At 45.9% G+C, this 13399-nt stretch overlaps 1 protein-coding gene across 1 annotated transcript in view; it reads right to left on the reverse strand.

Moving 5' to 3' along the window:
- LOC109224425 overlaps positions 1233–13399 on the reverse strand; it is a 22523-nt gene continuing 10356 nt past the window's right edge. Inside the window, exons 3-4 of the mRNA XM_019389005.1 lie at positions 6336–6467; positions 1233–1585 (exon numbers count right to left, since the gene is read on the reverse strand). Of these exons, the coding sequence (XP_019244550.1) occupies positions 1233–1585; positions 6336–6467 (485 nt within the window). The remainder of the gene's footprint in view (positions 1586–6335; positions 6468–13399) is intronic.

Here is a 13399-nt window from a genome sequence, read left to right on the forward strand (position 1 = left end):
TTAAAAAATTTAAAACTTAACTCCTACATTTCTAACTACTACTACTCACCAACTAGACCCCCCCCCCCTTCCCCCTCCCCACTAACAATACATGCTGTCACCACAACCATGATTCTCATGTTTGCTCCATTCCTCCATTTTCAAATAATAACAACGAGAATATTATGCTAATCGAAAGGGTCCGATTAGGAATTTATTAATTTTTTTCCGATTTGATGTCCTTTCTTTGTTGTAAAATTAGGATTTTGCCCGAGGAAACCTTTGCACGCCTCCGTTACCTTTTGGGAGGCCTACGCCCCATAGAAACTGTCTACCTGAGACTGTCCCTGTCCTTCCTTGAATTAAGACTTGAATGAAGCAGAAACCAGGCCATAAAAGTTTTACCATTTGGGCCTAACAGCTTATTAAGAGTTTGCAAAGTTTTACAAAAATTGTGAAGAAAAAACAGGATTCTGGAATTTAAAGCCTATGAATTCATAATGGGTTCTTTGATTATCTTATGTATGAGAAAGAAAAAAATATTTACCATTATAAGTGACATTTGAATGTGAAAATTAGGGTCTTTTGACGAACATTTTCAAAAAATGACAACTCCGATGGTAAATATAAAATGAAGAAGACGATAAAAATATGGAAAAGGACCAAAACTGCCCCTAGACTAAAAATGTGATGGCGGCGTGGTTGCTATGGAGGAAAGGGGATAGTGCCAGCTATGATGGTGGTAGCAATGGAAAGATGGAGAAGTTAATATTTTTGACGATCAAGAGTTTGGCCATTTTTTAAGGCGGGTCAGATTTTTGGGTTGGGTAAAAAAATAGGTCAAGAGTGGGTTTATTTAATTGGGTCATGGTTTAAAATTAGACCAATAAAAAGTTGCCGCGCTTAATTTAAGTAAACATTTTTTATTTGGCATTGACCATTAGTCGTAGGGGCATAATGAGCCAGAAAGAGAATGGTGGGGCATTTTTGGCTCAATAGGTGGATGGGGGCATATTTGTATCAAATCGAGTAGTCTGAGGAAGTTTTGGCCCTTTTGCCGTAGAAATAATTGAAATTGCTCATGAATTGCTAGATTAGAGTACTGTGAGGTTAGTTGATCGTTGAATTGCAGAAATGTAAGGAAAGTTAGGCCTGATCACAAAGATTAATCAAGCAAACGAAATACATAGACTTGACTACAAATACATTGAGATTTAATCAAGGAGCATAAAATAAAATGAACACATGAGAACTCAAACACAAGCCAAAGTCTCAACATATTTGAACATTTCAAAGCCATCATAGCGAGCCCCATCAATGAAAAGCCTGAAACTAGCAGGCTTCACATCCGCTAGCTCTTCGATCATCTCATCATTCATGTCATACGAAATGATTTTACCAGGAATTGATAACAATAACCTTGCCTTATCTTTCTCATCATCAAGAAAACAAATCGTCGAAAACACGTTTGTATAGGCATATTCTTCTGGTGGATTCATTTCTTGATTCACCATAACAGGGTACAAATTGGGCAAAAAATCCAAGTTAACATGGTACTTAACAAACCATCCAGAGTAATTAACTTCCAGTTCCAAAATATAGAATTCTGTACTTTGATAATTGTATGGGTCAGAATCTGACCTCACGGTAATTAACGGAGTTAATCTCGTCTTGAGCTAATCCATAATTAATAAGTGGTATGGCCACTTATTTATAAGAGGATTCGACTCTTGTCCGATTTAATCTACGAGGGCACGTCCCATTCATTCCCCCATGGGGACGGAACCTCAGCGTGGCCACGGCCATTTATTGCCAGCTCACGAAGCTCACATCTATAAATACTAAGAGTGGAAGCCCTAGAAAGGGGGCTGCTTCTTCACCACTATTGACAAGAGAGAGGGAGAAAAACATACCCATCTTATGGGAAGTGAAAACACCATTGTAAGGCTCTGAAACTCTTCATGGAGAGGCAGACCAAACCAATATTATCAATAAGGCTTTAATGTCCTCACCCTACCTGAGTACTATTTTCATGTCTTCGCTTGGTCCAATGGATTATTACGATTTGCTATGATTTTCCCGTGATTTATTATTATATTGTTTTATACTCATAAGATATGTGATAACTTTTGAGCAAACAATTTAGCGGCGTCTGTGGGAATTTCATAGCAAAATCGCGTAGTTCTTCCATTAACCAAAAGGAAAGAAACGCCGGAAAAGGAAGAACAACCCCGCATAAACAAGCCAAAGCGGCATATCAAGCCGATGGAACTCGAAGATCTCAAATCAAGATCTAAGTCCTCTCTCTCTCTCCGATCTCAGATAGTGCAAACAAAAAGAAGAAGCCCCTCCCCCCCCCCCCTCCTAAGGGAAGGTCTCTGTAAGGCATCTCCCACATCCCTGATACGAGCTCCGGCCAGAAATCGGCACGGAGATATCTCGAGCCGAGAGTCGCCTCAAGACAGCCTATAAACCCTGGTTGGGAAGACAACGGATGAGCCGCTCAAGGTCTCGAATCCAAATCGAGCTTCAGCACTCAATACCCACAAACTGGGACTCAGGCCACAGGCTATGCGCCTTCACCAACAAGTTCAACTACGGTTGAACTGGGACTCAGGCTATGTGCCTTCGCCAAAAAGTTCAACTACGGTTGAACCATGACTCAGGCTATGTGCCTTCATCATCAAAATCGACAAAGTTCAACTACGGTTGAACCAAGACAGGCTATGCGCCTTCGCCAAAAAGTTCAACTACGGTTGAACCAAGACAGGCTGTGCGCCTTCACCAACAAGTTCAACTACGGTTGAACCGGGACTCAGCCTACGTGCCTTCGCCAAAAAGTTCAACTACGGTTGAACCACGACAGGCTATGCGCCTTCACCAACAAGTTCAACTACGGTTGAACCGGGACTCAGGCTACGTGCCTTCGCCAAAAAGTTCAACTACGGTTGAACCAAGACAGGCTATGCGCCTTCACCAACAAGTTCAACTACGGTTGAACTGGGACTCAGGCTATGTGCCTTCGCCAAAAAGTTCAACTACGGTTGAACCATGACTCAGGCTATGTGCCTTCATCATCAAAATCGACAAAGTTAAACTACGGTCCAACACAGGCTATGCGCCTTCACCAAAAAGTTCAACTACGGTTGAACCAAGACAGGCTATGCGCCTTCACCAAAAAGTTCAACTACGGTTGAACCGGGACTCAGGCTATGTGCCTTCATCATCAAAATCGACAAAGTTCAACTACGGTTGAACCAAGACAGGCTATGCGCCTTCACCAAAAAGTTCAACTACGGTTGAACCAAGACAGGCTATGCGCCTTCACCAAAAAGTTCAACTACGGTTGAACCGGGACTCAGGCTATGTGCCTTCATCATCAAAATCGACAAAGTTCAACTACGGTTGAACCAAGACAGGCTACGTGCCTTCACCAAAAAGTTCAACTACGGTTGAACCAAGACAGGCTATGCGCCTTCACCAACAAGTTCAACTACGGTTGAACTGGGACTCAGGCTATGTGCCTTCGCCAAAAAGTTCAACTACGGTTGAACCAGACCTCTTCACCAAAAAGTTCAACTACGGTTGAACCGGGACTCAGGCTATGTGCCTTCATCATCAAAATCGACAAAGTTCAACTACGGTTGAACCAAGACAGGCTATGCGCCTTCACCAAAAAGTTCAACTACGGTTGAACCAACAATGTCCCCAAAAAGTTCAACTACGGTTGAACCGGGACTCAGGCTATGTGCCTTCATCATCAAAATCGACAAAGTTCAACTACGGTTGAACCAAGACAGGCTATGCGCCTTCACCAACAAGTTCAACTACGGTTGAACTGGGACTCAGGCTATGTGCCTTCGCCAAAAAGTTCAACTACGGTTGAACCAAGACAGGCTATGCGCCTTTACGAACAAGTTCAACTACGGTTGAACTGGGACTCAGGCTATGTGCCTTCGCCAAAAAGTTCAACTACGGTTGAACCATGACTCAGGCTATGTGCCTTCATCATCAAAATCGACAAAGTTCAACTACGGTTGAACCAAGACAACTCAAGCTATGTGCCTTCGCCAAAAAGTTCAACTACGGTTGAACCAAGACAGGCTATGCGCCTTCACCAAAAGTTCAACTACGGTTGAACCGGGACTCAGGCTATTGAACCAAGACAGGCTATGCGCCTTCACCAACAAGTTCAACTACGGTTGAACTGGGACTCAGGCTATGTGCCTTCGCCAAAAAGTTCAACTACGGTTGAACCATGACTCAGGCTATGTGCCTTCATCATCAAAATCGACAAAGTTCAACTACGGTTGAACCAAGACAGGCTATGCGCCTTCACCAAAAAGTTCAACTACGGTTGAACCAAGACAGGCTACGTGCCTTCACCAAAAAGTTCAACTACGGTTGAACCAAGACAAGCTATGTGCCTTCGCCACCAAATTTAACAAAGTCCAACCACGGTTGAACCAAGACTCAAGCTATTTGCCTTCGCCATTAAATCCAACGAGCTCGACCTCGCTCGAACTGCAAGGATGGACGCCTTCGTCCTCAACTTTAGCAAGTTCAACCACAGTTGAACCGAGACTCAGGCCAAACACCTTCATCTGTGAAAGCAAAGCCCGAACCCCAACAAATCGGAGCGCAAGATAGGCACCCTCGCCATTCAAGTAAGTTCTCCCAACTCGAATTAAGATTCGGGCCACGTAAAGTTCGGCCCCGGTCAAACTACGAGGCCGCGTTTTTTACCATCACGACCGGTAGTTCGACCGCGTCCGAACTGGGACTAAGGCTAAGCGCCGCTATCGCCAAATAACGGCTAAGACTCGCCCGCACCGAGTTGAAAAAGCAAGGCCATCAACTATATTATGGCTAAGGCCATCGCCGCCAACGGTCGACCTAGATTCGACTGCGGTGGGTAAACGACCCGACGACGGTCGAAGTTGCCTTTATGGCTAAGGCCGTCGATTCTATCACGACTAAAGTCGTCGATCTAAATTCAACTAGGGCCTCCAACGTGAACGGTCAATAAAAAGCGCAATAAAAACTCTAAAGAACGAAAGAAAAACAGTGACACAAAACAAGCACAAGGCAGGCAATGGAAAGAAAATTTATATATTTACAAAGTCAATCGCGGGTCATCCCCGCTTACACCCGGCCAAGACGATCAATACAAGAAATAAAAAAAAAACAAGAAACACCTGAACGCCAAACGACGAACAAGACAAGAAAAAATGCATAAACATCTTTTTACTCGGTACCGTCTGCGCCACCGTCTGCACCAGCCTCAGCCTCTGGCGTCGCCGCGTCAAAACCGCAGTCGGCACGTGCCTCACGAGCCTTCTGACGCGCCCCCTCGAAAGCAGCTTCGGTCACGACGCCAGCCTCCCACAAACTCTTATATATATCGCATTGGGCCTCGGCAAAGACCCAAAGTTCTCGAGCCTGGCTGGAAGAAGCGGCTTGATCCCGTAGCCGCTGATTCTCTTCTTCTAAGGCTGTGATGCGGTCCGCCATGACCTGGGCGTCCTGCTCAAAGACACCAATCCGCTCCTCGAGACTCGCTTCTCTAAAGGCTGCAGCATCCCTTTCCAATGCCCGTTGGGATTCGTGCACGCGGGTAGCTTCCTTCAACGCCCCGGCCCTCGACGAAGCATCCCTCACTTGAAGCTTCAATGCCGCGACTTCACCCTCCAACGCGGTCACTTTCCCGCTCCATGCTGCAGCGGCCTCTGCCGCCTTGGCCTTGCCCCGGCGCTCGCACTCAGCTGCGACCCTCTTTACTGCCTCGAGCTCCTCATCCTTTCGGCCGAGCTGCTCCTCGAGAGCACTCGTCCTGCCAAGTATTTGCTGCATCTGAAGCTCCCGCCTCGCCAGCTCTTCGACCAAGGCCCGACTACGAGGATCATTGCTCAAGCGCAGGCGCAACTCTCGGCACTGATCTCGGTAGCGGCGATACCTCTCCAGCGCCCGCAAAAATATCCCCGAGCGGACCTTGGCTCGACGGATGCTCTCCACCTCCAATAGATAAGACTGCAAAGCAAAGACAACGATTAGAATAAAAGAATAAACTTAAGGCGAAGAAGCGAACCGACGTAATAGTACATACCCTCAAGCCCATCACGGCTACTTCATTCATTAGTCCGACATCCGTAACGCCCCTCAACGACGCATTCTCGGCCTCCGAGCATAGCAGCTCGAACTGCGGCACCAAGCTTTCCCCTTGGAGCAATAAGTTCAATTCCGTGGGAACCTCGATGAAGCGAGATCGCCCCCTGCGCGCACCGCTGAATTGGTGGAGCCTTCCTGGAACATACGGACGTCGTCGGGATCCAAGTCGGATTCAGACTCATCCTCACCCCCTACAGCATCCGCCGCAGCCGCCGAAGGAGTGCTTGCCTCACCCACATTAGCAGCCGCTGAGGAACTACCTCCCGTCTCAGCAACTGGAACCCCCAATTGAGTCGCCGAAGCGACGGTATCATTACGACCTGAGCCAACCGGGGCAACCCCCAGTGTTTGTCCGCCCTCAAGGGCAGGCGCCGCAGCCGCAGCCGCACTCCTCTCCGCGTCCGCCGGGGGGGAGTCCAAATTAATTACCACAGGAGGAGCCGGCGCGAACGCGACCCTACGCCTTATCAACGGCCTCTCCTCCTCCCCATCTGATGACGATTCCGCTCTAGGGCGCACGACCCCTGACGGCCCCTCATCCCGAAACGCGGCCCGTACCGGAGAAGGAACCGCTGAAGATTCAACTGATGCCGCCCTCGGTATTGGGCGCGACACAGGCGCTGCAGTAAGACGAGCGACTGCACTCGGCCGACGAAAAGCCAACTGAGGGGCCCTGACGCGGCGTGCCCTCCCTGATCACAGGAAAACAAAGTTGATTAATAAAGTTGAAACAAAGCGGAACAGAAGAAGAAATTAATTTCTTACCTGCCGCGGGCCTACGACCATGCCTCTCCCAGAAAGACGCCCATGTGCGTATCCCCACCGTATGAGGGAGTACGGCCTCGACCCACTCGCGTATCCAAGACAATGGGGCGGCGGCGACCTGTCGGTTACAAAATACGACACGAGTTAACGCTCATGATCACAAATCATAAAGAGGGGAAGAAAAGGGAATTCAACCACTAAAGAACTTACGTGCATGGTTCCAAGCCTCTGGGAACCCAGTAGCATCCGCCACCAGATGCTTGGTCCTGATATAAAAGAAGTGCTCGAAAGGGCGAGGGTCGACCTCGTCATCCAATCTCATGACCAGGCCCCTCGAACCACGAGGGCACGCCTGAATCATGGTGCCACAGACTCTCTCGGGAGCGTAGAGACTAAGCACATGCTGCAACGTGACCTCCCTACGGGCCAATTCCGCATACTTGATGAACATTGCCAACAATTTGTAGAGGGAAGGAGTGAGCTGACCCAAGCACACCCCGTAATAACGGCAGAAATCCACCACCAACATTGGGAGCGGGATCTTGAACCCCAACCTGAAAGGATAGGCGTAAAAAATGCAGTATCCCCTGCGGTCGGTGTGGACCCTCTCCTCGCTTCTAGCGAGAACGATGTCTGCATGGGTGGGAATGACCCCCTGTTCCCGTAATCGGGCCATCCCAATCTCCCCCATTAACGGGGCTTCATCCACCGCTTCCTCTCCACCGTTGATAGTGAAATCAATTGCCAGACCTCCGGGCCGAGGAACTACCTCGTCAACCGACGGAACTTCTCCAGTCTCTATCTGTTCTGCACCTCCCATTGCCGGAGGTGGCCCTTCAACTACCGGAAAATCTATCGGAAGAGCATCGTGGGAAGAACTGCCTGCCATTGTTGATCTACTAAAGACAAAGGTTATCACAATCAAAGGAAAGAAAGGAGAAGATGAATTAGCGGAATGAAAAAGTTTCCTCAGAATCTCTCTCAGATAAACAATGAAGATATGGGAAATGAATGCCTCAACCCACCTTTATAAGCAACATAAATGGCTTTCGCGAAACCCAATAGCCATCATTAACTGCACGACCAACCGTAAAACGGTTCGGTTCTGCCGAAGCAAGCGTCATCATGACAAGCTCCGCAAAGCGGCTTCTCAGCCATCTGCCAACGTACCGCCGTCAGAATAATCGCTACGGCCTGCGAAAGCTGAAAGAATGTGCCGTACGCCTTCAAAATTCTGGACGTGACCAAATACGTACCCGGCGCATACTCATTCCCCACGGCCATCTCTAATGTATGAAAGGCTACGGCCATCTCCAACGTGTAAACGGCTAAGGCCACCGGCGAGCACGTAGCAAGCGTGCCCCCACTCCCCTCGGCCGCACAACATACGACTCGTCCGCCACGGCCGACGGGTATGCTTCCAAAACAAACATAAGGATCAGAGCACAATGCAGCTCGACCTCATTCGAAGTAAGTTAAAAGGTCAAGTGCCTTCGCCCAGGAGGAGAGTTCGACCTCGATTGAACGATGACTTGAGAGCCCAATAACAGGATACTAATACTCTACAAGGCTAAGGACCATCGCCAAAAAGAATTCGGCCTCGACCAAAGCAACAGTCGACATCCCCATCCGTGTTTCTCGAAATACAGCCAATGGAATCCACTCATCGAGCTCGGCCAAGGCCCGACCTCAATAAGCGGAGGGACTAACTGTATGGGTCAGAATTCGACCCCACGATAATTAACGAGGCTAATCCCGTTTTAAGTTAATTCATGATTAATTANAAAAAGTCAACAAAAGTCAACACCCAGGCCCGCTTGGTCCAAACCCGAAACTCGGACCAAAACCCGATTACCCATTCACCCCCGAGCCCGGTTATACAATTGGTTTTGGAATCCGACCTCAATTTGAGGTCTAAATCCCCAAATTTTGAAATCCCTAGTTTCTACCCAAAAATCCCCAATTCCACCAGAAATTCCCAAATTCTAGGTTGAAATCTTGTTATAAGAAGTGAAAGATTGAAAGAAATGAGTTAAGAATCATTTACCTATGAAATAGCCTTTGAAAAATCGCCTCTTGAGGTTTAGGTTTTGAAAATTTGAGAAATGAATCAAAAATCCCGTCTAAGTTCCTTTTACACAGCTGCAAATGTCGCAATTGTGACCTGAGCTTCGCAAATGCAAAGGTGCTATCGCAATTGTGAAGCCCTTCGCAGTCCTGCTGCCTTTGCAAATACGAGGAAAGTGTCGCAATTGCGATCATTGAACCTCACAAATGCGAGTAAATTTTCGCATTTGCGATCCTGACCCTTCCCAGACTCCCTTCGCAATTGCGAAGGTAACCTCGCAAATGCGAGAACTGCTGGCCCAGCCTTCTAATCGTAATTGCGATGAGGGCCTCGCAAATGCGGAACCTGCAGGGTTCGCAATTGCGATGCCTGATCTCGCAAATGCGAGATCAGAGGCCTGCAACAAGTTCAGTCATACCAGCAAAATTTCCTAAGTTCCAAAACACCGGGTAGCCTATCCGAAACTCACCCGAGCCCTCGGGGCTCCAAACCAAACATGCACACAAGTCTTAAAATATCATACGAACTTGCTCATGCGATTAAATCGCCAGGATAACATCTAGGACTACGAATTTAGCACCAAATCACATGAAATTCTCTAGAACACTTTGAAATTCCTATTTTCTCAACCGGATGCCGAATCACATCAAATAAACTCCGTTTCTCACCAAATTTAATTATTATATTAATCCTGTACCGGGCTCAGGAACCAAAATACGGGCCCGATACCAACGAGATCAAACATTAATCAAATTCTTTAAACCATTAGATTTTCAGACTTATAATTTTTAACAAAAATTTATTACTCGGGCTAGGGACCTCCGAATCCGATTTCGGGTATACGCCCAGGTCGCATATTTTACTACGGACCTACCGCGACCGTCAAAATACGGATTCGGGCCCGTTTACTCAAAACGTTGACCGAAGTCAACTAAAATCAACTTTTAAAGGCAAAAATTATTATTTTTCTCAAATTCCCACATAAAGGCTTTCCGGAAACGCGCCCGGACTGTGCATGCAAATCGAGGAGAAATACAATGAGGTTTTGAAGGCCTCGGAACACCGAATTGGATTCTAAAGTACAAGATGACCTTTTGGGCCATCACAATTTTTCTCAAAAGTACTATTAGATAAAATATTTTTGGAAAGATTTCTTTTTTTTTGCTTCTCAAAACTGCTCCATCTCTACTCAAAAATATTTTTCTTTTTTCCTTCTAAAAGTATGGTCAAACATTTTTGGCCAAAAACCGAGGAAAAGTTCTATTCTTAAGAAGGGAACATTGCTCAAATTGGAACTACAACAAAATAACTTCATGATCTCTAAGTAAGAACAGATAAAATAAACAATAAGATAAGAAATCAAATCAAACAAAAAATAATGGTAAATGTTTGATACGATCTTAACTAATGATAAAAATAAGATAATTACTTAAACTAATAAAATAAATGCTGAAATCTTTCAAATATGTTAGGATGTATGATAATAGGTGAATTTGACTATAATCACACCTTAAATAATCACCTTCTTGTGTAGTTTTAATGCTAAAAGTGATAACAAAATGCTCTTATTAGTGCTTTTCATGATTTGTAGGTGAAATATGTATAAGGAAGGCTAAGGAGCAGTTTTGGAGTTAAAAGTGATGAAAAAGAGGCCAATTGTGAGATTTCCCAAGTGAACCACGCAAAACAGGCCGAAGATTCAGAGCACTGGGTCCACCGCGGTTCCACCGCGACCGCGGCAGAACCGCGGTGGGAAGCAGCTGCAGAACGTTCAGGATTCCGCGAGGGTGTTTGGCAGCGGTTCTACCGCGACCGCGGCAGAACCGCGGCAGGCGCAGAAACTTCAGGGACCAAAGTGTCAATTACGGGATTTTTAGACCTAAACCCTATTTAAAACATTAGACTTCGCCCAAGAGAGGCATGTATTGATTTTTAAGGTTTCTTAGCAAGAAAAACCATTGTGAGAGAATACTCTAAACATCTTTCTTCTTTTCTTTTGATTTTTATGATGAATTCAATCTTAGTTTATTTTCCCATAGCCATGAGTAGCTAAATTCCTTGTCTAAGGTTTTGATGGAACCTATTGGGTGATGAACTTCTTGTTTATGTGAATACAAATTGCTAGTTTAATCTCTATTTGTTCAACTTCGTGTTCGTTGTAGTTAATTGACAGGATCCTCAATTAGCTGTGCCTATTTAGTGTGCATAACTTGGAAAAGAGTGCATATTTAGGGTATTGTTGAACAACACCACTCCTAGATTATTAGAGGAATCTATAATTGCGGGTTTAAAGGCGGGATTAGGGATAACGAAGCCTTGGGTGTAATCTAAAGTGAATCGTGCTAAATAAAGTAAGCTAGTGTATCTTGGGAGAGTGCAATAGTAAATTACTGTGATTACTCGGGAGAGATTTGCGGTAAGATTAGCGTTCATGATTGATAGAGATGTGTGGGTAAATTTGTATGAGCATAAACAGAAGGGATTCCATCAATAGGGGAAATCATTGCCTTAGCTTATCCTCATAATTGTTTACAACCTCATTAGTTTAGTTTACAGCTATTTAGTTACTTGCAAGATAGTCGTTAAAGAACACTCAACTGAGATTTGAATATTTGGGAAGCTGGTTCTGAAGAATTAGTGGGTCTGAAGATAGTAGTTGATAGGTTAACTCTCTGTGGATTCGACCCTGGGCGTAATACTCGGGTTATATTTGCAACATCCGCTTTGTCCTTTTTATAAGGCATAGTTGGGCGTGATCAAATTTTGGCGCCGTTGCCGGGGAGTTAACAGAATTATCAATTGCCATTGACAGAAATACCAAGATTCTTATTGTAGTCAGTTTTCTCTCTACCAACTCTTGCATTGAAAATTTGACGGTTGTTGATCTGGGTGCACAGGTGTATGCCTAGAAATTCTACGAGGACTGGAGAACTACTTGAAGGACTTTCAGACCCCGAGAAAACATTCCGGGTATTGAATCGTGCTAACAAAAGACTTCAACAACCCCAACAAACACATAAATTCGAAATTGACATGGGCGACATAAACGACCCCAACGTAAACGTCAGGAATGAGCAATTGGCACCTCCCGTGCCTGAGGGTGCACTATATGACTGGGCATAACCCACAACTGACAATCTGGCCACTGCCATTGTTGTGCCCGCAATACAAGCTGAATCGTTCCAGATCACGAATAACATGCTACACTTGTTGCAGAACAAGGGACTCTTTTCTGGGACACAAACAGAAGATGCTCAGCAGCACTTAAAGAACTTCCTGTCTATATGCAAAACTCAAAGGCAACCCAACGTGACTCCGGAAGCAATCAAGCTATTATTGTTTCCATTCTCGGTGACATGAGCTGCTCAGGTCTGGCTTAACTCGCTCCCCATAAACTCTATAGAAACGTGGGCTGAGTTGGTCAAGCAATTTCACAACAAGTTCCATCCGCCCAACAAGACTGCTCAACAAATTGATGAGATTGTGAGTTTCAAACAGAAACCAATGGAGACACTACACGAGACATGGGGCAGGTTTAATGGAATGTTGGTTATGTGTCTACACCATGGTGTTCCAGAACAGATGTTGGGATAACGGTTTTATATGGGACTGTCAGACAGCATGAAGAATATCATTGATGCCTCTGCTGGTTGGGCATTCTTGAGCAAGACTTGGAGAGAAGGTCAGAATTTGCTCGACAAGATGGCGCAGAATTCAGGTTGGACAACTAGGAACACACCTATCACTCCAGTGGTGCACTCAGTGCCTCTTGATCCTTCTAATACAATGGCTGAAAATATGGCGACTCTCTTGACACAAATGAGCATCCTCACCAAAAAGGTGGAGGAATCAGGGCAGAAGCAGCAGGTTCATATAGTAGATACTACCAATGGGGGCTTGTGCACATCTTGCATTAGCCAGCCAATTGGTAATCCTTGGAATACAGAGCATGATCATCATCATCAGCACCCTGAAGATATAAACTATGTGGCTAACTATGTGGGTCAGAGGCAAGGTAATTAGAACTGGGGTCAGCAGACTCAGCAGCAGTACAGGCCACCGCAACCACAGTATAACGCCGGAAACTTGGGAGGCATGAGACCCCCCAACAAGATGGCACCGTATCCTAGACCACAGGGGTACAACAATCAGCAGCAAGGGTATCACCCACCTCAGCAACAGCAGGGTGGAAGATATGAAGACGGGTTTGCAAAACTTGAAGCAATGATGCAGCAGGTTATTGGGTCCAATGCTAAGATAAATGAAAGGGTGGATGCACATGATGCAGCTATCAAAAATATTGAGGTGCAAGTGGGCCAGATTTCAATGTCACTTAACAATCGTCCTCAAGGGACATTACCTGCAGATACCCAAATCAATCCAAAAGATCAGGGCCCAAAGCAGCTGATGGCGGTGAGT

Source organism: Nicotiana attenuata, chromosome 3, assembly GCF_001879085.1.
Source record: "Nicotiana attenuata strain UT chromosome 3, NIATTr2, whole genome shotgun sequence".
In the NCBI taxonomy this organism is placed as follows: domain Eukaryota; kingdom Viridiplantae; phylum Streptophyta; class Magnoliopsida; order Solanales; family Solanaceae; genus Nicotiana; species Nicotiana attenuata.